At 42.3% G+C, this 25,148-nt stretch overlaps 1 protein-coding gene across 3 annotated transcripts in view; it reads right to left on the bottom strand.

The window, feature by feature from the left end:
• cacna1g (calcium channel, voltage-dependent, T type, alpha 1G subunit) overlaps positions 1-25,148 on the bottom strand; it is a 303,314-nt gene that overhangs the window by 157,448 nt on the left and 120,718 nt on the right. For all 3 annotated transcript variants that reach the window (XM_072558229.1, XM_072558230.1, XM_072558231.1), the window contains exons 9-11: positions 10,532-10,683; positions 7,723-7,908; positions 5,487-5,601 (exon numbers count right to left, since the gene is read on the bottom strand). In XM_072558229.1, the coding sequence (XP_072414330.1) occupies positions 5,487-5,601; positions 7,723-7,908; positions 10,532-10,683 (453 nt within the window). The remainder of the gene's footprint in view (positions 1-5,486; positions 5,602-7,722; positions 7,909-10,531; positions 10,684-25,148) is intronic.

Below are 25,148 nucleotides of genomic sequence, written 5' to 3'. Positions count from 1 at the left end.
TATACTTGTAATGGGCAGAAGATATACTTGAACTCTCTGGTGAGAGGCTTCCCTGATTTCCCCAAAGTCAGTTATGTTTTTGTGGCCAGAATGCCTTTGATTAGCATCTGTCTGTGAGCTGATCCCAGAACTCAGGTACCGAGCCACGATTTGGTGTTGAACATGACACACTTGCCCAGAGAAAATATCTAACTTCTGATTGGGCAAATGGAGTGCCAATGAATGTTGGCAGCTTCCTGTGCCCAACATTTCTGCATCGGGCTTGGTATTCCTTTCAATAAAATACTGTTGTGAATGCAGATTCTGGGTGGTCTGGAATGCCATCTGGTCCTCTGCCGGTTTCAGGTGATTGTGGGAGTTAGTATTAGATCCAAGTAGCCATTAACACTGAGTCAGGGCCATGATAAACCAGGTATGAAAGTATAGAAGGGCCCTGTGATTAGCTGTTGCCAATCTTCAATAATATAGGCTTACTAATCTGGAGAATAGTGCATCCACAGCATTGTACAATGCACCAATTGGATGGGTAAATCTTTATAAATGGGTAAAACAAGACTCAACAGCAGATGGCTGATGGAAAATTACGAACAGCAGAGTTTTCTCTTCTTAGGAAATTATTTTTTAAAAAAACAACTTGATTCTACTTCTTGCTTGTGGGAGATTGGCAGCCCCTATTGAGTAACATTGTCACCATCTGTGCACCTGTTCTACCAAAACAAGTCAAAGCTCCAGCAAAGTGCCTTGGGATGTTTTACTCGATTAAAGGCACTATTTAGACACGGGTTGTAGTAAAGTCAGCTTGTTTATAACTCAAATAGTCCCATTAAGGACACTGCCATAGGTCACTAGGTGTCAGATTGGTTCAGAGTGTGGCACAATGTTTTTGAAATGCGAAAGCATCGTTGTGATCCAGCTGCAACAACTAGCAGCTTGCTGAATGCCATCACCGCATGGGATTTAGGCAAGTTCCTTCTGTGGAAACATAGAGGATTACTTTCCATCGAATTCCAACTTATGAAACTGTAATGTAGTTACACTGAGCAGAGTTCTGTGGAGAACTAAGTGGCACTCAGTGGTTAGCAGTGTTGCCTCACAGCGCCTGGAAGCCGGGTTCGATTCCAACCTCGGGTAACTGTCTATGTGGCATTTGTACAGTCTCCCAGTATCTGTGCGGGTTTCCTCCAGGTGCTCCAGTTTCTTCCCACAGTCCAAAGATGCACAGGTTAGGTGGGTTGGCTGTGCTAAATTACCTGTAGTGTCCAGGGATGTGCAGGCAAGGTGGGTTAGCCATGGGAAATGCAAAGTTAAAGGGATAGGGTCGGTGGTGGGGGCAGGTCTGGGTGGAACGCTGTTCAGAGGGTCGGCACAGACCTGATGGGCTGAATGGCTCTCTTTACACTGTAGGGATTCTATGATTCTATGAACTGCATCTACTCCTTGTACCCACTACTACTTCTTAGTTGTCCGATCTGGCAATTATAAAGCTTTGTCATTTTTGGGACAATTGATACTTACTTTGTGAAACTTGGACAAGTTTAGTTTCCTGCCCATCAGAAACTTGACATTTGAGGTCACCTCCTGCACTTTTCCCCTCATCAACTGAATACTGTTCATGGATTCAAAGCCTTTCAAAGTATTAACAAAATTCCTGCAGGCATTTTCATTTAACTGTGCAATTGTTAGAGAAACGCATTGTCAGAGCATTAATTATGATGAAGCTCTTTGCTTATTTAATGAGATATTCTTGGAAGTCATGATAATGTGTTTATGGAAGAGTGAGACAATTGTTTTTTGCAAGGAGGGGCACAAAGTATACAACATTTATATAACACCTTTACTGTGGTTACAGACATCCCACGCTGAGAAATGCAATCTGACACAGAAGGATAAGTTCGGACAAGTGGTCAAAAGTTTGGTCAGAAAGGAATTGATTAAAGAAGGAGCTTGTAGGTTTTGATTGTAGTAGTTTGTTTGCAGGCAAAGGGACCTCTGGCCAGTGGGAGGCCTTTGAAAGTGAGCTAGTTAGAGTTCAAGATTGATATGTTCCTGTGAGGGTGAAAGGGCAAGGTTAATAGGAACAAGGAACCCTGGATGACAAGCGATATTGAGGTCTGACCAGAAAAAAAGGAGAGGTGGCTCCTGTACAGGCAGCTGGAATCAAGGGATATAGGAGTTAACTGAAGATGGAAATCAATAGGGCGCAAAGGGGGCACGAGATAGCCTTGGCTGAGAAGGTTAGGGTGAATCCAAAGAGGTTCTTTAAGTATATTAAAGGAAAAAAATAACTAGGGACAGAATAAGGCCCCTCAAGGACCAAAGAGGACACATATGTGTAGAGCCACAGGAGATGGGCGAGGTTCTCAATGCATATTTCTCCTCTGTGTTTGCTGTGGAGTAAGACATGAAGACATGGGAACTTGGGGACGTTAGCGGTGATATCTTGGGGACAGTCCATATCACAGTAGAGGTGGTGGTGGATGTATCAGAATGTATGATGGTCCTGACCAGATATATCCAAGAACACTGCAAGACGCTAGAAACGAAATTGCGGGGACCCTGGCTGATATTTTTGCATCATCGTTAGCCACAGGAGAGGCCCCGATAGACTGGAGGGTAGTGAATGTTGTGCATTATTCAAGAAGGGCTATAAAGGAAAACTTGGAAACTATAGACCAATAAGCTTAACATCTGTGGTGGGTAAGTTACTTGGGAAGATTCTGAGAGATAAGATTAACATGCATTTGGAAAGGTTTTGATTAAGAATAGTCAGCATGGCTTTGTGCATGGAAAAACATGCCTGACAAATTTGTTAGAGTTCTTTGATGAAATGACCAGGAAGGTTGACGAAGGTAGGGCTTTAGAAGTAGCCTATGTGGATTTCAGTAAGGCCTTTGATAAGGTGCCATATGGTAGGCTGCTCCGGAAGGTTAGATCACATGGAATCCAGGGGGAGCTAGCAAATTGGATACACAATTGGTTTGACTGAAGGAAGCAGAGGGTAATAGTGGAAGGATGCTTGTCGGATTGGAGGACTAATGGAGTGCCTCAGGGGTCGGTGCTGGGCCCATTGTTGTCTGTTATCTATCAGTGATTTGAGTGAGAATGTGACAGGCCATGATTAGTAAGGTTGCTGAAATAGAGGGTATCGTGGACAGTGAGGAAGGTTATCAGACATTGCAGCAGAACCTTGATCAGCTGGGGAAGCGGGTCGAGAAATCGCAATTAGAGTTTAATATAGATTAATGTGAGGTCTTGCACTTTGGAAAGTCAAATCAAGATAGGAGTTTCATGGTGAATGGTAGGGCATAAAGGAGCGTAGTGGAACAGAGGGACCTTGGAGTTCAGGTACATGGTCCTCTGAAAGTGGAGTCCCAGGTAGACAGGGCAGTGAAGAAGGCTTTTGGCACACTGGGCTTCATCAGTCAGGGCATTGAGTATAGAAGTTCTGAAGTTCTATTGCAATTGTACTGGACATTGATGAGGCTAAACTAGGAGTATTGTCCTCAGTTTTGGTCATCTTTCTATAGGAAGGACGTTATTAACCTGGAAAGAGTGTAGAAGAAATTTGCAAGGATGTGCCAGGAATCAAGGGCTTGAGTTATAGGGAGAGATTGGACAAGCTAGAACTTTTTTCTTTAGAGCGCAAGAGACTGAGGTAGGGATCTTATAGAAGTGTATATGATCTTGAGCAGCATGGACAGGGTGAATGCACTCAGTCTTTTTCCTAGTGTTGGGGAATCAAAGACTAGAGGGCATCAATTTAAGATTAGAGGGGAAAGTGTAAAAGGGAACCTGAGGGGCAACATTTTTAAGTAGAAGATGGTACACATATGGAATGAACTGCCAATGGAAGTGGTTGAGGCAGGTACATTAACAACATTTAAAAGGCATTTGGACAAACACGTGGGTAGGAAAAGTTTAAAAGGATATGGGCCAAGGCCAGGGAAATAGGGTTAGCGTGGACAGACATTTTGATTGGCCTTGACCAGTTTGGGCCAAAGGATCTGTCTCAGTGCTGTTTTGAGAGGGAGGGTTGGACAGGCAGAGAGATTTCGGGACAGAGTGCTGTCTGTCAAATAACTGAAGGCAAAGTTATTAAGGATGGAGTGCTGAAAACAGGGATACACAAGAGGCTAAAGTTGGAGGCATGCAGATATCCTGAGGTTGCAGGATGTTATAAGGTGAAGTCAGGAAATGATTTGAACAGAAGGAGGAGAATGTTAAACAACAAGAACAGATGTGATCTTCTGCAGATTCCAAAAATTGAAAACTGTTTTCATGCCAGTGTCATATTGTGACTGTTATGACTGAACGCCAAGAGGAAGCCAGGCTTGTCCAACCGGTAGCATTATGCACATAATTAACAGTTGTACTTGGAAAAGCTTCATCAATCAATTAGCAACACAGTCCAACCTCTCTGTTCTAAATCCAGGCCAATTCTTTCTGGAAGAAGATTAGAATCATGCCCTGATTCTTCTGAGGAAGGGTCATTGGACCCAAAAGGTTATCACTGATTTCGCTCTGCAGACGTGCTAAATCTGCCGAGCTTTTCCAGCAATTTCTGTTTTTGTCCCTGATTCTTCTTAACTGATCAATGTCAGCTGTGTTAATAAGAGGAGGTGTGGAGAAGTGCCTAAGGACGTCACCACAAAAGGATAAAGACCAGGTAGATTGAGTATCCTGAGCCGACGGGATGTTTCTGCTGCTATCTTTCTCTCACTTTCAAATTAACAGCGACACTTTCACACCTTTTATGGGAGGTTGACTGGCTTCAGAGTGCAGCCCAGGAGAGAGAGAAATGAATGGTACTTTTGAAATTATCGGCATGGAAAATTAATAAGGAAAAGTTGACGTTTTTCTAGCAACATGAAGTGGGAATATTGAGAAACAGGTTGCCTGCTTTTATTAGCACCTTGGTGACTTTCTTAGAAGAACAGAATGATTCCTCATTGGAGGAGTTTTGATCCATTTTGCTGGTGCTGATTCTCTGAAAGAATTATCTAAATAATTCCAAACTCTTGCCTCTTCCTCCTTGCCCTTGCAAAGATTTCCTCTTCAGCTATACACCCAATTGCCTTTTGAAAGTTACTATTGAATCCGTATCTGCTATTCTTTCTGAAAAGGGATTCAAGTTTGCAACAATTTGTTGCAAAGAATTCTCCCCATCTCCCCTCTGATTTTTTGCCAGTTATTTAATATCTGTGTTGCCACTTGGCTATGTGTACAGTTTCCCTTTATTTATCAAAACCTTTCAAAATCTTGAATACCTCTGCTAAATCGGCTCCTAACTGTCTTTGTTTGAAGATGAACAATACAATGTAGTCTCTCTCTGCATGTTCCTCATCTGTGGTACCATTTGAGTAAATCTACTTGATGCCTTCTTCGGCACCTTAGCATCCTGGGCATCACCTTAGTATGATGCCCATAATTTTAACCCTGTTTCAACTGGACATTTAGGATTGAAGGTTGGGGGTTGCTTTCTATACCTGGAAGACTGTTACAATAGCCCAGAGAAGCGAGTCAAAATTCTTTCGGTCAGGGAGCGTGTCTCCTTCTTTCTCTGAAGCAAACTTGCAGCCAAAAAGATGCATTCCCAAAATACTGTAAGGAGAAACAGAATAACATAATTACTGGGTTGTATAATGCTGTGACACACAGTTACAGAATTTGTGGCAATGTCAAAGGGCAAAGCTTTATCTTATTATCCCATTCTCTTATTCAGCCTTGCTAAATTCCCTTTTTTAAAATGTAGCTACATTCAACAAGTAATCCATAGAAATCACAGGGTGGAAGTGGGCCATTTGGCCCATTGGGTCCACACTGATGCTCCGAAAAGCATCCCACCTAGACCCATGTCCCTCTATCCTGCGTTTCCCATGGCTAATCCACCTGGCCTGCACATCCCTGGACACTATGGGCAATTTCCCATGGCTAGTCCATATAATCTGTGCATTGTTGAACTGTGGGAAGAAACCACAGCACCCAGAGGAAAACCATGCAGACACAGGGAAAACATGCAAACCCTACACAGACAGTCACCCAAGGGCTGGAATCAAACCCAGGTCCCTGGCATTGTGAGGCAGCAGTGCTAACCACTGAGCCACCATGCCGCTGTGCATGCTTTGTAGTTGTGTCTTTCTCCTTGTCAGTTATCTGATCCATCCTGCAATCAGTCACAGGAAGCAGCCCTGGAATTGAATTAGTCAGGTCTTACCACATTACACAGCTCATGTGTGAGACTAAGAAAAGTCATGTTGCCAAACTGGATATCTGGTTACATCACTCATCTGCCCTGGATGAGCCTGTTGTGAGTGACTCCACTGAGCTCCAAGTGTTGAATAGGAACTTGTTATAGAACTCTCATTTCTAAATCAGAAGTGAGTTCAAATCCTATTCCAGAGATGTGAGCATTAAAGTCAGGATTAACACACGAGTGCTGCGCTGAGTGACGGAGACACTGCACTGTCGCTGTGTTTTGGCTGAGATATTAAATCAAGGTCCCATCTATTCTTTCAGGTGTAAATGATCTGATGATACTCATATTGATGAAGAGCAGGTAAACTCTCTGGAGTGTGCTGGCTAATATTTATCATCCAGTCAGCATCACTAAAACTGATTATCTGACAACGACGTTGTTTTCTACATTATAACAACCTTCACTTTAAAACCTACGGAATTGACTGCAGGGTGCTTTGGAGACATCCTTGACATTGTGAAAGCTGCTATACTGTTACAAATGTTTCCTTTCTTCCATCATCATAAAGAGATTCTTTCTGTCCTGTTTTTATTCCCAATCTGTTTTTTTTTAACCTTGGAAATTTCATGAGTTTATCCTATCCCTGACGAAAGTCTGTGTCACTCCTCAACAACTACCATTTGTCGATAGGTCATTAGCTACACTTACATGATAATCACTAAAAGTTTAAAATCCAAGTTTCACTGCACTGAGCCATTAACTCCCTGGTTTGCCTTGTATTCTGCCCTATAACAATGGCTAAAATAAAGATTGATAGTGTTTTCTTAAAGGATATTTAACAAAGTTGCTATGTGGGGTTAGGATACAGATCAGCTAGGATCTGAGTTCTGGATTAGCTTCAAAGGATTGACATCCTCCTCCTGCAAGTATATTCCTATATGCACCTTACAACTCATTCTGTGCTCTCTGATGCTCACCTCTTTTTTTCCGATATAAGCAAACAGCATTCTGATCTATTTGCATCTGAATTATTGGGCCTGATTTTAACTCTGTGCAAGTGAAAGGGTCTTGTGTGAGTTAAAAGTTTGTTTACTGACTGTAATCTACCTCAAATCTTTCAACTGCAGTAGACATGAAGACTCAGAATGCACTTACAAAATGGAAATAAATCATAAGGGTGGAGGTCTAACATAGCTCAATGATCCATTTACCAACTCCTTTTGTTTTTCTATTTATTTTTTCTATTGACTATAACTAGTGCCTTGATTCCTTAAAATTACCACATGTTGAATGGGTATAAAGCATCATCTGCGTGGAACACAGAGACTATGACTCTAAGAAGAGGGGGCAAGGAGGATTGCATGTCTGAATGGGAACCTGCCCAATTTCCCACCCATTAACTGAAACAGCAAGCTGTGAGTACACCTTTTCTCATTTTTCACTCTGCCCAGCCTCTCCAATGAGGCTTTCCAGTGTGCTCAAAGGCTCTGGAATTGTCGCGTGAGGAAATATTGTCTCACACTCACCTAAAGATGAAGATGAAAAGCATCAGCAGCATGCAGAAGGTGGCAACATTGTCCATTGTCTTCATCAGGACCACCAGTTGGCGCTGCAAGGCTGGCATGAACCGTACCAACTTCAGCACCCGCATCAGGCGGAAGGTACGCAGCACCGAGAGGCCCCCGCCTTGCTGTCCAACAATTTCCCACACACTGAGGGAAGCACAGTAAGACATATCAAATTAAATGAGAAACACAACATGAATCTGGGAATTTGTCATCAATTACCATTCAACACTTGAACCTGGTAACAAGCAGGCATTTTAACTAGTGCAAATGTGGAAACTGGGGTTTAGTTATTACAGAAAGTTGCATTCTCGAATGTAATGCACAGAACTGGCAGAACAGCCAGAGCCACGGCTATCTTCTTTCACGAAATCAAATCCTTGGAGTTAGGTATTGGTCTCTTCATTTGTTCCGATTAAGGTGAAGGGTCTAATCAATCTGCAGAGGGGATACTGTTCAGCAATGTTGATGTCTCGCCATGAGAGCCAAAAGGTTTTCACTGGGGTCCCAGTGCTCGAGGTCAGCTGCACAGGAGCCTTGACTTGTCCCGAACCTGTTTAATAAGGACCACACTCCGTGTGAAAGTTCAAAAAGTTTGCCATTCAACAGATGGACTTTGTCACAAGGAACTTGTTAGTGACTTCCTGTGTCCCTCTTCCTTGATCCAAAGTCTGCCTAGTAGTGGGTCTCACTGCCTTTTGGAGGTTAAATGGTCAGTAGGTGAGCTGAACATGTCATCGTAGATTGGGCAAGTGAGGAGCAGCATGAATGCTTTCAACCAGCTTGTGGATTTTCATCAGTTGTTGGAGGTGCGGGATGTTGATGTTTGCAAGATCAGGAAGCCAGGAGAGGGATGTTGAGTGGAAGTTATGCTCAGTGTGCGATGAACTTCATGAGCTGGGTTATCAGCTCAAACTTCATCCCAAAACATGATATGCAGCGAAAACCATTGCCATGCCAAAATCTGAAAAAAATCTTACCCTAGCAGACAGCTACTGAGCAATTTTAATACTTCCTCTATACTTTAGGACTTATTATTGTCTAACTCTGCAATGGGTATCTCCAGAAGTCGAGACCTTCCTGAAAGCTGACCACACTGGTTTTCGTAAAGGATATGAGAGACGGAATGTGTAAACAAAGGGAAAGAGAGGAAATGTGGGACTCAGGAAAGGATGTGCCAAGGGGATACAGTTTGATTTTGTGCAGTGGTGTAAAATGGATAATGGTCAGCCTGGTTTATATTTCTCAGGATATTTATTTTCTAATGTTTGTCTTTTCAAAGATCTCTTTCCCAGTGTTGGTGATATCCAACACTTTATCGAAAATGGCTTCCAAAAGAACCCGAAGGTAGCATAACATCAGTAAATATCACAGCTTAGGACTGTCTAGTACACTGACCTTGTCGTGAAGCTTTTCAGGGGTCTTCCAACTGGGGTTGGGACAGTGGTTCAAAAAAATCCATCACAAAAGACAATTTAGAGTCCATTGCTTGGGTAAGGGGAGTGAGGGGGGTGGGGTGCATGGAATTTAGATTAGACAACAAATAGGTTTAGGACCCTGTGTTAGCCCCGGTACTGTTCAACATATAATCCAAAGACCTGACAATAACCACATTCCATATATTCATCCATACTGATGACATCTCTAGTACCAACCAAGTTTCACCTTCTGCACCCTAGACCCATACCTTAACAATGATGTTACAAAATTCGCAGATGCAGTACATAGCATCTCATATTGAGTCCCACTATAACCACATGCAGTATATTCCACTCCATTGTGCCAGTGTCTAATAAATTGTTTTTCCACACGGATAGCCAAAGATAATCCAGACTTGGGACTCATTCCAGATATGAGTTTCTCCTTCTGAGAACATCTGAAGAATACAGCAGCAAGTGTCAAGACCAGAAACAACCTACCATCTGGACATGCTAGATCTATGCTGCTGTGAAAGCCTGAGAGATCTCAGCACTTGCCCGATTGTACTCTGCTACAAACTGTGATAAAGTGGCACACAGGTTTCCAAATGGAATTATTTGACACCACAACTCCAGTGAATAAGGGAAGGTGAAACAATAGTGTGTTGACAATATGTCATTTCCAGATGAAAATGCTGTCACACCTTTTGACAGCTCACAACTCTGGTCATATTTCTACTTAGACAAGCAGTAAGTTAACCTTCTCTCACCTTTTACTGCATTTTCAAACTGACCCCTCACTTCTCAGGACTATTGAACTAATTCGATTGAACAACAAGGACAAACAAAGAGTGCAACACAAACAGACAAATATATATATATATAAAAATGCACAGTTTAAAGCGTCTCTCAGTTGTTCATGAAATACAGTACATCGCGGTGGCCAACAGGAATCTAACTAGTTTGAATATTTGGAGTTAGTGTTAGATGTTCATCAGAGAGAAACAAGACTCTAAGAGAACCTGGTGTGATCCTCTGGGTGCAAACATCATAATGAGCAGTTTGTGTACTCAGTGACATTATTCACAAGGCAAAGTGTGAAAGTGTTAATGGTGTGAGAGAGGGAATGTGTGAGCTGAGAAAAAGAGAGGAAATGATGGGACTCAGGAAAGGAAGAGCCATGGAGATAGGGTTTGATACTGTGCAATGGTGCAAAATGGACGATGGTCAATCTAGTTTCTATTTCTGCTGATATTTACTTTAGAATGCTTGTCTTTTCAAAGAGCTCTACAAGCGATACCTTATTGTTTAATGCCTTCATGAATGGATTTTGCATCTCCTTGACAATTTACCTGATGACGACAATGATGCCATCGAAAATATTGTAAGGGTTCTTGATATAGCCGAATGGTCCATACACCAGGATCTTCAGAAGCATTTCCAGTGCAAACAGGCTGGTGAAGACAATATTACTGATCTCCAGGGCATTTGTGAGCTCTTCTGGCTGAAGAAGAAAATGAAAACTGCATCAGAATGACAAGAGGATAAAAGTTTGAGTCTGGTCCAGTTTCCAGGCTCTGTCTCATTTTTGTTTGGGAGCTGTTGCAATCTTTGAAGTTTTCTAAGTGAAGGATGTGAGTTCAGCATTTGTTTTAACTGTTATCCTCTAATGAAGACTGGTGTGGCTACATGTAGAGTAAATCCCTCCCTAATCTGTCTCAACAACAGGCCTTAACCTTCCAACAGCACTCTACTTACACTAGTACAAATTTTTCACATCCCTATATTCTTCCTGAAGACCAGTGCCACTTAGTATCCAATAATACCCCAGCCCAGTAGAAGATATACAGTACTGACCAAAAGATTCATTTTGGCTAAGACCTTAGGAACCAGCTGAGGGCGATACTTAAATCCCACATGAAACTGGTCTCTTCTGAAAGAAGCAAGGGTGATGTGAGAAAAAAATCCTTTCACTTAGTGAGTAGCTAGGGTCTGGGAATGCACTGCCTGGAAATGTGGTGGAGGCAGGTTCAACGGAGGCAATCAAGAGGGAGTTGGGTAATTATTTGGATAAAAATAATGTGCAAGGATATGGGAAAAAGCAGAAGATTTGCACTGGGTAATGATGCTCATTTAATAAGCCTGTGTAGGCACGATGGGTAAATGTAACAATTTGGTGCTTCATTGATAAAAGGCAATATGTTAATGCCATTAAAACTGAAAAGTTTTGTTCTGTATTATCTTTTTCTCTGATATCATCTGCTTTGACTACAAGCTCCAGTTAGGTATTTGAGTTGTGAATTAAATACAAGGGAATGGGTTGGTGCTGTTTTAAGTGGAAGATTCATTACCAATGTGTGAAGAAAGGTTCAAAAATGATGTACAAGGGCGTTACCAGGGTTGGAGGGTTTGAGTTTTAGGGAGAAGCTGAAGCAGCTGGGGTTTTTTCCCCCAGGAGTTTTGGAAGTTGAGAGGTTTATAAAATCATGAAGGGTGTGGATAGGGAGAATAGTGAAAGTAGCGAAGGTCTTTTTACCCAGGATAGGAGAGTCCAAAACTAGAGGGGATAAATTTAAGGTGACAGGAGACAGATTTAAAAGGGATCTGAGGGGCATCTTTTTCATGCATAGGGTGGTGTATGTATGGAACAAGTTACCAGAGGAGGTGGTAGAGGTGAGTACAGTTACAACATCTAAAAGACGTCTGGATGGGTACATGAATAGGAAGGGTTTAGGGGCAAAATGCTGGCAAATGAGACTAGTTCAGTTTAGGAAACTTGGTTCGCATGGGCGAGTTGGACCAAAGGGTTTCTTTCTGTGCTGTATGACCCTGTGACTCTATGACTCGAAAAGAAGTTCTCTGTTTGTTGATGTTTTCCCCTCTCTCCTATTGTGCTATGTCGAAGGCAGGCAAACATGATGGGGTGGATTGTCAGCAATGGGAACACTAGTTTTCCCTCTGCTAAAACAGGCAAACCAGCTGAACATTCCTGTCTCAGCCTTGGCTGAAATGTTCAATCTCAGCTTTGGTGAGTGAGTGAATCTGGAAACTATCTGGGTGTGTAAATACCCATTGATGGTCAGTTCATCTTTTAGACTTGATGATCATTTAATAACATGCAGTTGTAGGATTCAGAAAGGGTCACAGAGAACTACAGCACAGGAATAGGTGCTTTGGTCCATTATATCCACACCAGGCAAAAACAACCACCTAACTTTTCCAATCCCATTTTCCAGCACCTGGCTCAGAGTGTTGTATGCCGTGGCATCTCAAGTGTACAGCGAAGTACTCCTTAAATGTTATGAAGGTTTTTGCCTCTCCCACCCTTACCGGCAGTGAGCTCCAGATTTCGACCACCCTCTGGGTGAAGAAGGTTCCCTTCTCATCTCCTCTAAACCTTCTGACCCCTTACCTTAAATTTATGCTCCCTGGTAATTGATGCCTACCTATGCCCCTCATAATTTCATACATCTCAATCATGTTCTGTCTCACTGCTCTTAAAAAAGCCCCAGTCTATCCAAGCTCTCTTCATAATTGAAACTTCCTAACCTGGGCAACATCCTGGTAAATCTCCTCTGCACTCTTTCCATTGCTATCATATCCCTCCTGTAACGTGGATCCTAGAACTGCACACTGTACTCTGCTTGAGGCGTCATAAATGTTTTATACAGTTCCAGCTTCACCTCCATATTCTTTAGATTAGATTAGATTAGATTACTTACAGTGTGGAAACAGGCCCTTCGGCCCAACAAGTCCACACCGCCCCGCCGAAGCGTAACCCACCCATACCCCTACCCCTACCCCTACATCTACATCTACCCCTTACCTAACACTACGGGCAATTTTAGCAATGGCCAATTCACCTGACCTGCACATCTTTTGGAGTGTGGGAGGAAACCGGAGCACCCGGAGGAAACCCACGCAGACACGGGGAGAACGTGCAAACTCCACACAGTCAGTCGCCTGAGGCGGGAATTGAACCCGGGTCTCTGGCGCTGTGAGGCAGCAGTGCTAACCACTGTGCCACCTTGCCGCCCACGATGTCTTGACTCTATGTCTTGACTGATAAAGTCAAGTATACCATATGCCTTCTTAACCACTATATCCATCTGTCCTGATACCTTAAGAAATGAGTGTACATGCACACCAATGTCCCTCTGATACTATGAAACATGCTTATGGTGAATCGGTACCATGTATAACATTCTTTTCTATTGACTTCAAATGAAAATTGGGCACAGTATTAAAGCAGGTGGACCATCTCACTGTTATCCTTTCTAGTATTGCTAACATAGAAGAATTTCATCCATGTTATCTTTTATATCTCTAGTTCCTCAAGGAGAAAATATGAAGCACCATTAATAGGTTAAAAAGAAGACATCAAATTAATATAAATGGACAGGAGTTGAAAATAAATGATAGAAAGAACACTGAAATAAGTTCATTGTAGATGTGACTTTATTTATCCTGACAAAGTTTGGATCTAAGTCCAAAATGAAAACATCAACTGATGTTGTATCAGCTCAGATCTCCCAGACTCTCAGTTCCTTTTTCAAACATTTTTAGCCTCCCAGATGGAACTGACATTTAGTTTTGAAACCTTTCATTGCTGCCTATTGATGTGATTAAAACTGGATTAATTAAAACATTGAAAACATTCGAAAACTCCTCCAAAGGATTTCACAGCAGCTGAAAGCACATGTCTAAGCGTATAAGACAATTACTGTACCTCAAGAATTTTTTATGAAGTGCTGTACTGCTCATTAAATTTGTTTTCTATAAGAGAGTTAGTCAAACAGTCTTAATGAAGAGCTTAAATCAAAAAAAGGTTGACCTCACTTGGGCTACTTCTGTGTGCACTCTAAATCGAAGAGTCACACTATTATTAATTATTGGGAGTCTAATACTTCCTTTGAATGAATTGGACTTAACATTTACTGTAGAAATATACAACAATCTTCTTAGATGATAGTCACTGGTTAACGAAGTAACAACAAATGGATCTTTTTAAAGTTGAGAAATGGAGGTTTGAAGGACAAATCTTTAACAATGGCTGATGATGTTCTGAGGAAATGGAAGTGCAACTTCTCTGGGTCATATAAACTAAATTGTAAAGTTGAATTAATATTTTTATCTGCTTTTCAATCACTTTTAAGAGTTGGAAGTAAATTGTGGCACTTTATCTATCTCAGGTGCATCTATGCTCTTCACAAAAACAACCTAAAAAGATGAAATTTAGTTAGTTGTTACGTGTAGTAAGATGAAGTCTGCACTCTTGGGAGTCGATATTTACAGGTTTTTATTAAACATAATAATGTACAAGGCATGGTAAGAGAGGAAAGTTTGCTGACATCCTATAGACTCAGGCTTCAGTTCCATGTAATCTGGCGTCACTCGGGTGTAGCTCCTCACAAACATGCTCAGTAGCTAAACTTTGAGCAAAGGCATAATTAAACCTTTACTGCACATTGTGCTAGTCCAACCTTTCTATCCAAGCATTCAATTGCACTTTAAATGTTCCCTAAAGTTTGGCAGAAGCTTGCAGTATTTGAGTAACAAAATTTATTTGACCATTTCATTTTAAAATTTGCTTAGCATAATGTCATTTTCTACAAATTTGACTGAATATGGACATATTGCAGACAGACCTCTTCAATACTATATATTTTAAACTATATAGTTACTATGAATGTGCATCAATGAAATCCTAATTTGACTTTCTTTACTCGATGGTGTAAACCTGACCACACTGCAGTCTAAACTGTCCTCCAGTGCCATACTGGGGGAAAGCTTCACTATTGAAGGTGCTGTCTTTTGGATGAGACATTAATCTGGATACTTTTAGGTGGAGGGAATAGATCGCCTGGCGTTATTTTGAATAAGTGTAACATCAATGCATATCCTTGAAACAGTGTCACACTATAATTCTTAGGTAGATGTGCCAGGGCTTGCAGACATGGTGGTTGGCATTCTGGCAGGTAGGGAAGCTCAGCTGCTGATCTCCTTCACCATTTTGTCTCATTCAGCATCAGTTATTAGGTGATACACCAGTCTGAACAACCCATCTTGACTTCAAGATAGCCTGGCTTTGACTTCTGGCACTTGTGCCATTTAAGAACATGGCCTTTCTACAGATGCGAATTATTTCTTTGGCAGCGGCATCAGTGCATTTCTCTTTGTAGACTGAATGTTCAAGTACGAGTAGGCTGATGTGTGTTGGTATCTTTCCACAGGCCTTCCTGTCATTTAGAAGCACATGCTCTTTTTGAGCATGTACATGGGCATTAGCACTGAGTTATGACACAGTGCAGAAAAGTTAGAAATATCAAATCCAGCACCATAGGTGGTCATTTTTATCTTAAATTGTTGAGATTGGAGGAAGGTGGGGAAGCAGCAGCAATGCCAATTTATACCCCACCTGATTTCATCTCCACAGGAGTGGCAACATTCTTCAGGTATAAACCCACATTCCTAGCATGTTAGATTAAAAGGGTGGCCAATGTTTCACGTAAGTGAAAAATATTGCAATGTAATAACAAAATTGTTTTAAAAAATCAGGCTGAATGTGTGTAAGCCAATTTATTCAGACTCTAGAAATACGCTTTGTTTTGTCAGTGATATGAAGTTCTTGGATCTTGAACTCTCTCAACTGTCCACTCCCTGAAAATATTCTGAGCAGACTGGTCCAATTTTTACCCTTCCCTTGAGCAAATCAGATCAGAAGATCAAGGCTGGCCCATCAACGTCTTTGAATGAACAACAACCTTAGGGTCAAAGTGATGGGCTTTGATGAAGAAAATGCTTTGGGGGCTACACATCCATAGAACCTTATCGAAATGATCAAGCTGAGTTAATTCTTGACCACTCTGATATATAGCATTAAACTGCTGACATAGTCATAGGTCAATTGCTGTTGTGAAAAGAGTTGGGCCTCGGTTAAGCATTGCTAAGGCATTGCTGTAATGATAGATTACTTGATGTTGCTAATATCATCAACACTTTTCATTAACGTAGATCACATCCCCAGTTATTAGTCAAGTGATTTGATTGATCAGCAGTTTGCATTTATATGGCACCTTAATGTAAAAAAATCCCAAGGTGCTTGCAACAATGTAATCGTACAAACGTTGAGATTGAGTCAATAAGGTGGTGTTTAGGCATGATGTGAGGGCAGGTTAATTGGCCTGACTGTACACATTTCTTTTTCATGAGTTCCTTTAAATGACAGATTGTTGCAGTCCAAAGCCTCATGGATGCCCTGTTTTCAGCTGTCAGGTCTGTTCAAAGTCTATTCCATTTAACACAAAGCATGTTCCGAATACAGAGAAGTTATATTTTCCCTGGGTGGGGGAGCTGGAGCAAAGTAACCAAATGTTTCACAGAGGCACCCCTTAAATAACTGCTGGCAAAATGGGCTAACCACTGAGTTGTATATATTTATTATTGCTTCATGTACCTATTCTGATACACAGAATTGATAACAGCGATATGGAAAAAAGAGATGAGACATTCGATGGGAAAGACAGGAGGTGAGAGGTGAGCCCAGTATTAATATGGAACTGGTGTCCTATCCTGAGCATGAAATGCTGAGATAAGCTCATTTAGGATTATTCCTCACAATGGTTTTCGGGCTTTGGAAGTGTGTGGAAGGGTGCTGACAAGCTGTTTCCAGAATTAGCACAACGCTAGAAACGGAGGAACTTAATTACAAGCTGTGGCTTCTGTGACAATCAAAGAGAAGTCGATTACAAGGTGCCAAGCTCCACATCATGGAGTGATAGAAAAGTAACATTCTTCCCCACTCCATAACAGGTGAGATTAACTGTTATCAACCAATTTTACAGCAAAGACTCTCAAAGACAATGGAGTGTTTGAACAGACTTATGAAATAGGCAAAGTACTAACGTTGCTATGGACAAAAACAACAACAAATTACATTTATAAATCACCTTTAATATACTGGAACACTTGGACAAAAATAGTTATTGAGCCAAAGCAAGAATCACTGAAAATATCCATTGGAGTGGTCGATCTCAGTGTTTTTAAAGAAGATTTTTTTAATGTGGAGAGAACAAGAGAGGTGGCACAGTGGCTCAGTGGTTAGCACTGCTGCCTCACCATGCCAGGGACTCAGGTTTGATTCCAGCCTCAGGTGACTGTCTGTGTGGAGTTTGTACATTCTCCCCATGTTTGCTCAGGGTGCCTGTTTCCTCCCACAGTTCACAGATGTGCAGGTAGGTGCATTAACCACGGGAAATGCTGGTTTATGTGGATAGAGTGGGGAATGGGTCTGGGTAAGGTGCTGTTTGGAGGGTTGTAATGGGCCAAATGGCTTGCTTCTACATTCCAGGGATTCGATGAGTGAAAAGGCTTCAAGTGGTGAACAGCAGAGTAGTATTGAGCAGTGTGAAGGCCTTGTCAGTGGGGATAAACTGAGAACCCTGAAAGGCACAGACACACTAGAACTGGAGGATTTATTAATGGCAAACATAATCTTGAATAGGAGTGTAAAATGATGATCATAGCCTGTTTTGCACTGCTGCCAAAGGCATTCTGCTCCAAGCTCACACTGAGTAAAATTATTGAAGGGTTTTTTTTCAAACATGTGCTTTGATTTTCAAGGTATTAAATTGGCACATGCACCATCAGTAGAGGTCAGTGCAAATAGGACAATAGGGATGTTGAGCTCACTCTGAGATAATGGGCTGAATTCTGGACAAGTTGGAAAATTATAGGGTGCAATTTGACAGTCTGGTTTGGAGACTTTGAAGTTGTCACAATTGGTAAAAATATAACCAGGAATGCTTTAAGATGACGTTAGAGCTGGAAAGAGGTGGTCCTTGTGCTAAATTTAATATTGGCGTTGACACTTAGCTCAAAATGGATCCTGAAAAATGTGTTGCTGGAAAAGCGCAGCAGGTCAGGCAGCATCCAAGGAGCAGGAGAATTGACGTTTCGGGCATAAGCCCTTCTTCAGGAAGGCTTATGCCCGAAACGACGATTCCCCTGCTCCTTGGATGCTGCCTGACCTGCTGCGCTTTTCCAGCAACACATTTTTCAGCTCTGATCTCCAGCATCTGTAGTCCTCACTTTCTCCTTCAAAATGGATCCTGAATATTGACTCTGATGAGTTTAATCTAGGCCAGAGAAGCTAGAAATAGAGGTGAAATCAAGAGTCACAGTGCAGAAATCAAGCAGGATAATATCAGGTTGGAGACAGTGCGGGCCTGTTCATCACGTGATAGACAAGTAGTTTCATGGAGGAGTGGTACTCAGTCTTTAGGCAGAGAGATAAGAGTTGGGTGCTACCAGTCCTCAGAAGGAAACTGTTGTCACTGGGGTAGCTTCTTTACTTAAAGAAAGAAAAATAAATCTTGCCTTTGAATACCATTAGCTTTGAACATCTCAATGACTTTTACTTTGAAATGTTACATAGACAAAAGTGGCTGCCCATTACTGCATAGCAAGATCCCTTGGAAGAAAATAAGATGAATAAGAACTCAAACCATTCTCGATAGTGTTGATTAGAATCACAGGATCCCTACAGTGTGGGAGCAGGCCATTCAGCCCATTGAGTCCACACCAACTAGCTGAAGAGCATCCCACCAAGACCCACCCCCTACCCTACCCTACTCCTTCACCCTTGCATTTCCCATGGTTAACCCACATAACTTGCACATCCCTGGACACTATGGACAATTTAGCACGGCCAATCCACCCAACCTGCACATCTTTGATTGGAGGATAATTTTCTTCACAGACTTGAGCAGAGCACTCTGTTATTCTTTGAATTGTGCAGTGAGTACCTTTAGGTCCAACTGAACAGGAAAACAGGGCTCTCTTTTAATGCCTAATCTGATAGGTGGCCATTGTCAGCACTCCACTGACGGGGTCAGCCTGGACTGTGACTTGGAGTGGGGTTAATTTCACAACCTTCTAAGTGTGAGCATTGGGCATGGACGGGTTTGACCGAAGGGTCTGTTTCCATGCTGTACATCTCTATGGCTCTATGACTTTATGAGGACCAGGAATTGGCTGAAGATGGAGATTTGTAGAGTGTACAGGTCTTACTGGTAGTGTGCTGGCTGATATTTGGCCAGACAGGAGTGAAACAGAACGTGGGAAGTGCAGTGGAGTGCTCAACTTCACTAAAGCGTGATGGAGCAGATTGCCTGTAATTCGTTTAAAAATGGAGCCATTGGCAATTCTTTCTCAATATAACCGGATTAATGTGATTCACAATACTGTGCCTTTAAAATAGGTTTTCCCTGGTGTAACTCCTACAGAGGGTGTTGTCACAGTAGTGCCAAAGTGTCCCCTTCAGCCAGACAATTGGTAAACAGCTTTCGAGTTCTCCTTGGCTTTTTAAAAAAAATGAGACAAAAGAATCATGAGTGCGCAGGGGCAGGGCTCTCATAGACTCACAAAGATTTTTAGTTTGTTTTCAGTTAGTGAGAAAGCTTCTGCTGCTGCTGCTGAGCTAATAGCTTGAGTTCCCAGCTGCTACAGTGAAATCTCAGTTAGAGAGTTGAGATTGTGGTGCTGGAAAAGCACAGCAGGTCAGGCAGCATCTGAGGAGCAGGAAAATCCCCGTTTCGGGCAGGAGCCCTTCATCAGGAAGGCTTTTGCCCGAAACAGCACCACACTCTCGACTCTAATCTCCAGCATCTGCAGTCCTCACTTTCGCCTCTCAGAGAGAGAGGCTTCCTCTTCAAAGCCAAAAGGGGCAGATTTTTTAATGGACTGGAGACAGACAGCACATGAGAATCATAACTATGTTGCTGAATTGCATTTTTGCCAAAATGCGTGTGTACAAGATGCTACCTATATTGGAACCATTGACAATTAGTAGTTAAATAATAGATTATCTTGTTAAGAATTTCAATAGAGTAATGTTTGCCAATTTTTCTTTATTTATATTTTAACAGTGGTGTAAGAATCAAGTGTGTGTATTGATTAAATCCTAGTGATGGACCAATCAAGTCACATCTGGAACACAGTACCTTATACAGGAGCGTCTCGGCTATCACCTGACAATACCTTGGGGGAAGAGGGGATTTGATCTGGTCTGGTCTGTAACAATACCTAGCTGTTGTATGTGCGAAAGAGTTTAACAATCAGTGCTAGCTATTTTTAATCAACCTGTTCAGACACGTTAGAAGACAGATTTGGAGCAGCTGGGCTCCTGCCCCAGAAGTAGGGACAATACCAATGCATCACAAGGGTCCATACAGCAACTAGAGCTACGAAGTATAAGCTAATGCCGATCAGCAACTTTCCACAGGGATACTGTTAACCACATTCAATCATGAGTAAACCATGAGTCAAGACTTACTAGAGTGGGGTGTCTAAGGCCTGTCCTGTTGCAGGGTTGTATGATAGAATTTACTGATTAAGGTAGGGTTCAAGTCTGTTCAGATTTACCCACTGACTCAATTATGCACATTGAAACAAATCCAATTGTAACTATAATATTTCTGAAATTAAATTTTGATAAAACCCACTCCCTTAAGTGAATTGGACTCAGGCTGATTTTAGTGGTTAAAAGCATACAGAATCACAGGTGGTTTGGAGAGAATAGATGGGAGCAAACCCTTCACTGTGATGATAGGGTCAAGAATGAGGGGTCACAGGTTTAGAGTAACTGACAGAAGAAGGAATGGCAATGTGAGGACACTTTATTGTGTATTGGGTGGTTGGGATCTGGAATGCTCTGCCAAAAGATGTGACAGAGACAGGTTCAACTGAGGCTTTCAAAGGGGAGTTGGACCATTACCTGAGGAAGAAAAAGTTGCAGGGTGAAAAAATGGTTTGTGGCATAAGGCGAATTGCTTCTGAAATGAGCAGGTACATACATGAGGAGCTGAGTTGTCCCCTCTGTGCGAGAACCATTCTGTGACTTGGTGCTGATGGCTGACATCTGACAGTGGAGGCAATCTGATAATGGTTCAGATTGTAAGGTAAAGGTAAAGTCATCATACTATAACTAGAGAGAGATGACTGATGGTAGTTTAACCTGAGGATCATCTTGCCTCAGGTGGGAGGAGGGTCCTTCATGGTAACCTCAGCCGGTGCAAGAATTGAACTCCTGCTGTCGGCTTCACTCTATATTGCTGTCCAACTGAGCTGACCAACCCCCTTTTTGGACAGTAATACAACTCAATATTAAAAAAAAACAATTCAGGGGAAATGATACCTTACTTGATTAATTCAACAATGATCAAACATAAAACGATATCATCAAGACAAGCACAAAGAATTATAAAGAAACACAAACTGCAAAGCAATACTTGGCAAGAACTACTTTGATAAATGTACAAACTCAGTGCATGACAAATACCCTGGTGTTGGAAAACTGAATCATATTATGCTGGTAGCATAGTTATAAAGCTGCTGGACTAGTAATTCAGAATCTTAGCCTAATATTCTGGGACAGAGGGTTCAGAACCCAATTCATAAATCTAGAATTAAAAGCTAGTTGCACTCATAGTGACTATGATGACTCTTATTGATTGTTGTAAGTACCTATCTGGTTCATTAATAGAACATAGAACATAGAACAATACAGCACAGAACAGGCCCTTCGGCCCACGATGTTGTGCCGAACTTCTATCCTAGATTAAGCACCCATCCATGTACCTATCCAAATGCCGCTTAAAGGTCGCCAATGAATCTGACTCTACCACTCCCACGGGCAGCGCATTCCATGCCCCCACCACTCTCTGGGTGAAGAACCCACCCCTGACATCTCCCCTATACCTTCCACCCTTCACCTTAAATTTATGTCCCCTTGTAACACTCTGTTGTACCCGGGGAAAAAGTTTCTGACTGTCTACTCTATCTATTCCTCTGATCATCTTATAAACCTCTATCAAGTCACCCCTCATCCTTCGCCGTTCCAACGAGAAAAGGCCGAGAACTCTCAACCTATCCTCGTATGACCTACTCTCCATTCCAGGCAACATCCTGGTAAATCTTCTCTGCACCCTCTCCAAAGCTTCCACATCTTTCCTAAAGTGAGGCGACCAGAACTGCACACAGTACTCCAAATGTGGCCTAACCAAAGTCCTGTACAGCTGCAACATCACCTCACGACTCTTGAATTCAATCCCTCTGCTAATGAACGATAATACTCCATAGGCCTTCTTACAAACTCTATCCACCTGAGTGGCAACCTTCAAAGATCTATGTACATAGACCCCAAGATCCCTCTGTTCCTCCACCTGACCAAGAACCCTACCATTAACCCTGTATTCCGCATTCTTATTTGTTCTTCCAAAATGGACAACTTCACACTTGGCAGGGTTGAACTCCATCTGCCACTCCTCAGCCCAGCTCTGCATCATATCTAAGTCCCTCTGCAGCCGACAACAGCCCTCCTCACTGTCCACAACTCCACCTATCTTTGTATCATCTGCAAATTTACTGACCCACCCTTCGACTCCCTCATCTAAGTCATTAATAAAAATTACAAACAGCAGAGGGCCCAGAACTGATCCCTGCGGAACTCCACTTGTAACTGGACTCCATGCTGAATATTTACCATCTACCACCACTCTCTGACTTCGACCGGTTAGCCAGTTTTCTATCCAATTGGCCAAATTTCCCTCTATCCCATGCCTCCTGACTTTCCGCATAAGCCTACCATGGGGAACCTTATCAAATGCCTTACTAAAATCCATGTACACTACATCCACTGCTCTACCCTCATCCACATGCTTGGTCACCTCCTCGAAGAATTCAATAAGACTTGTAAGGCAAGACCTACCCTTCACAAATCCGTGCTGGCTGTCCCTAATCAAGCAGTGCCGTTCCAGATACTCGTAAATCCTATCCCTCAGTACCCTTTCCATTACTTTGCCTACCACAGAAGTAAGACTAACTGGCCTGTAATTCCCGGGGTTATCCCTATTCCCTTTTTTGAACAGGGGCACAACATTCGCTACTCTCCAGTCCCCTGGTACCACCCCCGTTGCCAGTGAAGACGAGAAGATCATTGCCAACGGTACTGCAATTTCCTCTCTTGCTTCCCACATAATCCTAGGATATATCCCGTCAGGCCCGGGGGACTTGTCTATCCTCAAGTTGTTCAAAATGTCCAACACATCTTCCTTCCTAACAGATATCTCTTCTAGCTTATCAGTCCGTTTCACACTCTCCTCTTCAACAATACAGTCCCTCTCGTTCGTAAATACTGAAGAGAAGTACTTGTTCAAGACCTCTCCTATCTCTTCCGACTCAATACACAGTCTCCCACCACTGTCCTTGATCGGACCTACCCTCGTTCTCGTCATTCTCAGGTTTCTCACATACGCATAGAATGCCTTGGGGTTATCCTTGATCCTATCCGCCAGGGATTTTTCATGCCCTCTCTTAGCTCTCCTAATCCCTTTCTTCAGGTCCCTTCTGGCTATCCTGTATCCCTCCACTGCTCTGTCTGAACCTTGTTTCCTCAACCTTATGTAAGCCTCCTTCTTCCTCTTTACTAGACATTCAACCTCCCTCGTCAACCAAGGCTCCCTCACACGACCATTTCTTTCCTGCCTGATCGGTACATACATATCAAGGACACGTCGTATCTGCTCCTTGAAAAAGTCCCACATTTCCACCACATCCTTCCCTGACAGCCTATGCTCCCAACGTATGCTCCTCAAATCCTGTCTTACAGCATCGTAATTTCCCTTCCCCCAATTGTAAAAACTTCCTTGTTGTGTGCACCTATCCCTCTCCATAACCAAGGTGAAAGTGACAGAATTGTGGTCGCCATCACCAAAATGTTCACCCACTAACAAGCCCACCACTTGTCCCGGTTCGTTACCGAGTACCAAATCCAATATGGCCTCCCCTCTGGTTGGACAATCTACATACTGCGTTAGAAAAGCTTCCTGGACACACTGCACAAACACCGCCCCATCCAATCTACTTGATCTAAAGAGCTTCCAATCAATATTTGGGAAGTTGAAGTCGCCCATGACTACGACCCTGTGGCTTCTGCACCTTTCCAAAATCTGTTTCCCAATCTGTTTCTCCACATCCCTTAATGTCTTTTAGGGAAAAAAGTTTGCTGTCTCTACCTGGTCTGGATTACTTTTTGACTCCATACAGATGTGGGCATCTCTTAACCATGCTTTGAAAAAGTCAAACAATTCAAGGGCAAATAGGGATGGGCAACAAATGCTGGCCTTGCCCATGATGTCCACATTCCATGAAAGAATGCATTAAAAAAACATTCAGGAAAGTCTTGTATTCTCTCGTGAGTTAGTTAATCTCAGTCACAGGACTGTGAAGCACTTTGCGCAGCATTAATCTTTCGGTTTGCAAAAATGGAAAATAAATTATAAAGAGTAGCCAGACATAATTGTTAACTAGTAGGTCCAGCTAGAAAGGGACTGTTTGTAGATGCCGGTTTCCACAGTCAAACAGTCAGCTAATACTCACTGACTAGGGTGACACACACAGAGAATAGCCATAGTCATCAGGAGTGCACAGGAGCGATTGGGGGAAGGACAGTTTGTGTTAGTGCTGTACAAGCGAAATTATCGTGCACGATTGAATTTATGTTGTCAGTGCTTGCACAGCATTAAGTGTTTTCACAACAACTCAGCAACATTAACAATCAGCAGATTTAGAAAGGAGACAAGTTGTGAACACGACAAACTGTGACACAGATTGTGAAAGGCAGATTTGAATTTTATAATTGTATCTGAATTAGCAAAAAAAACTGGGCACGGAAGTCCAGTATTAGTAACAGAAAGGAAAACAGTTAGTCAGATGGTGGAGAGGAATTACTGACATGCAGTGTTAGGTAGAGCTGTGTTAGGTAAAGCAGTTAACGACTGCTCAACATTCAATGTTTTAGATAACAAGACAGTTCTGAATGAAGATAGTCATTCCTGTCATTTTGTGTATTCCTGCAGAAAAGGCAAAACACCAACCCAGCCCATCGCTGCAGAAATCTATTGGCTGGAA

This window comes from Chiloscyllium punctatum, chromosome 39 (genome assembly GCF_047496795.1).
Source record: "Chiloscyllium punctatum isolate Juve2018m chromosome 39, sChiPun1.3, whole genome shotgun sequence".
NCBI lineage: Eukaryota > Metazoa > Chordata > Chondrichthyes > Orectolobiformes > Hemiscylliidae > Chiloscyllium > Chiloscyllium punctatum.
This window is presented reverse-complemented; position numbering and strand designations above follow the sequence as displayed.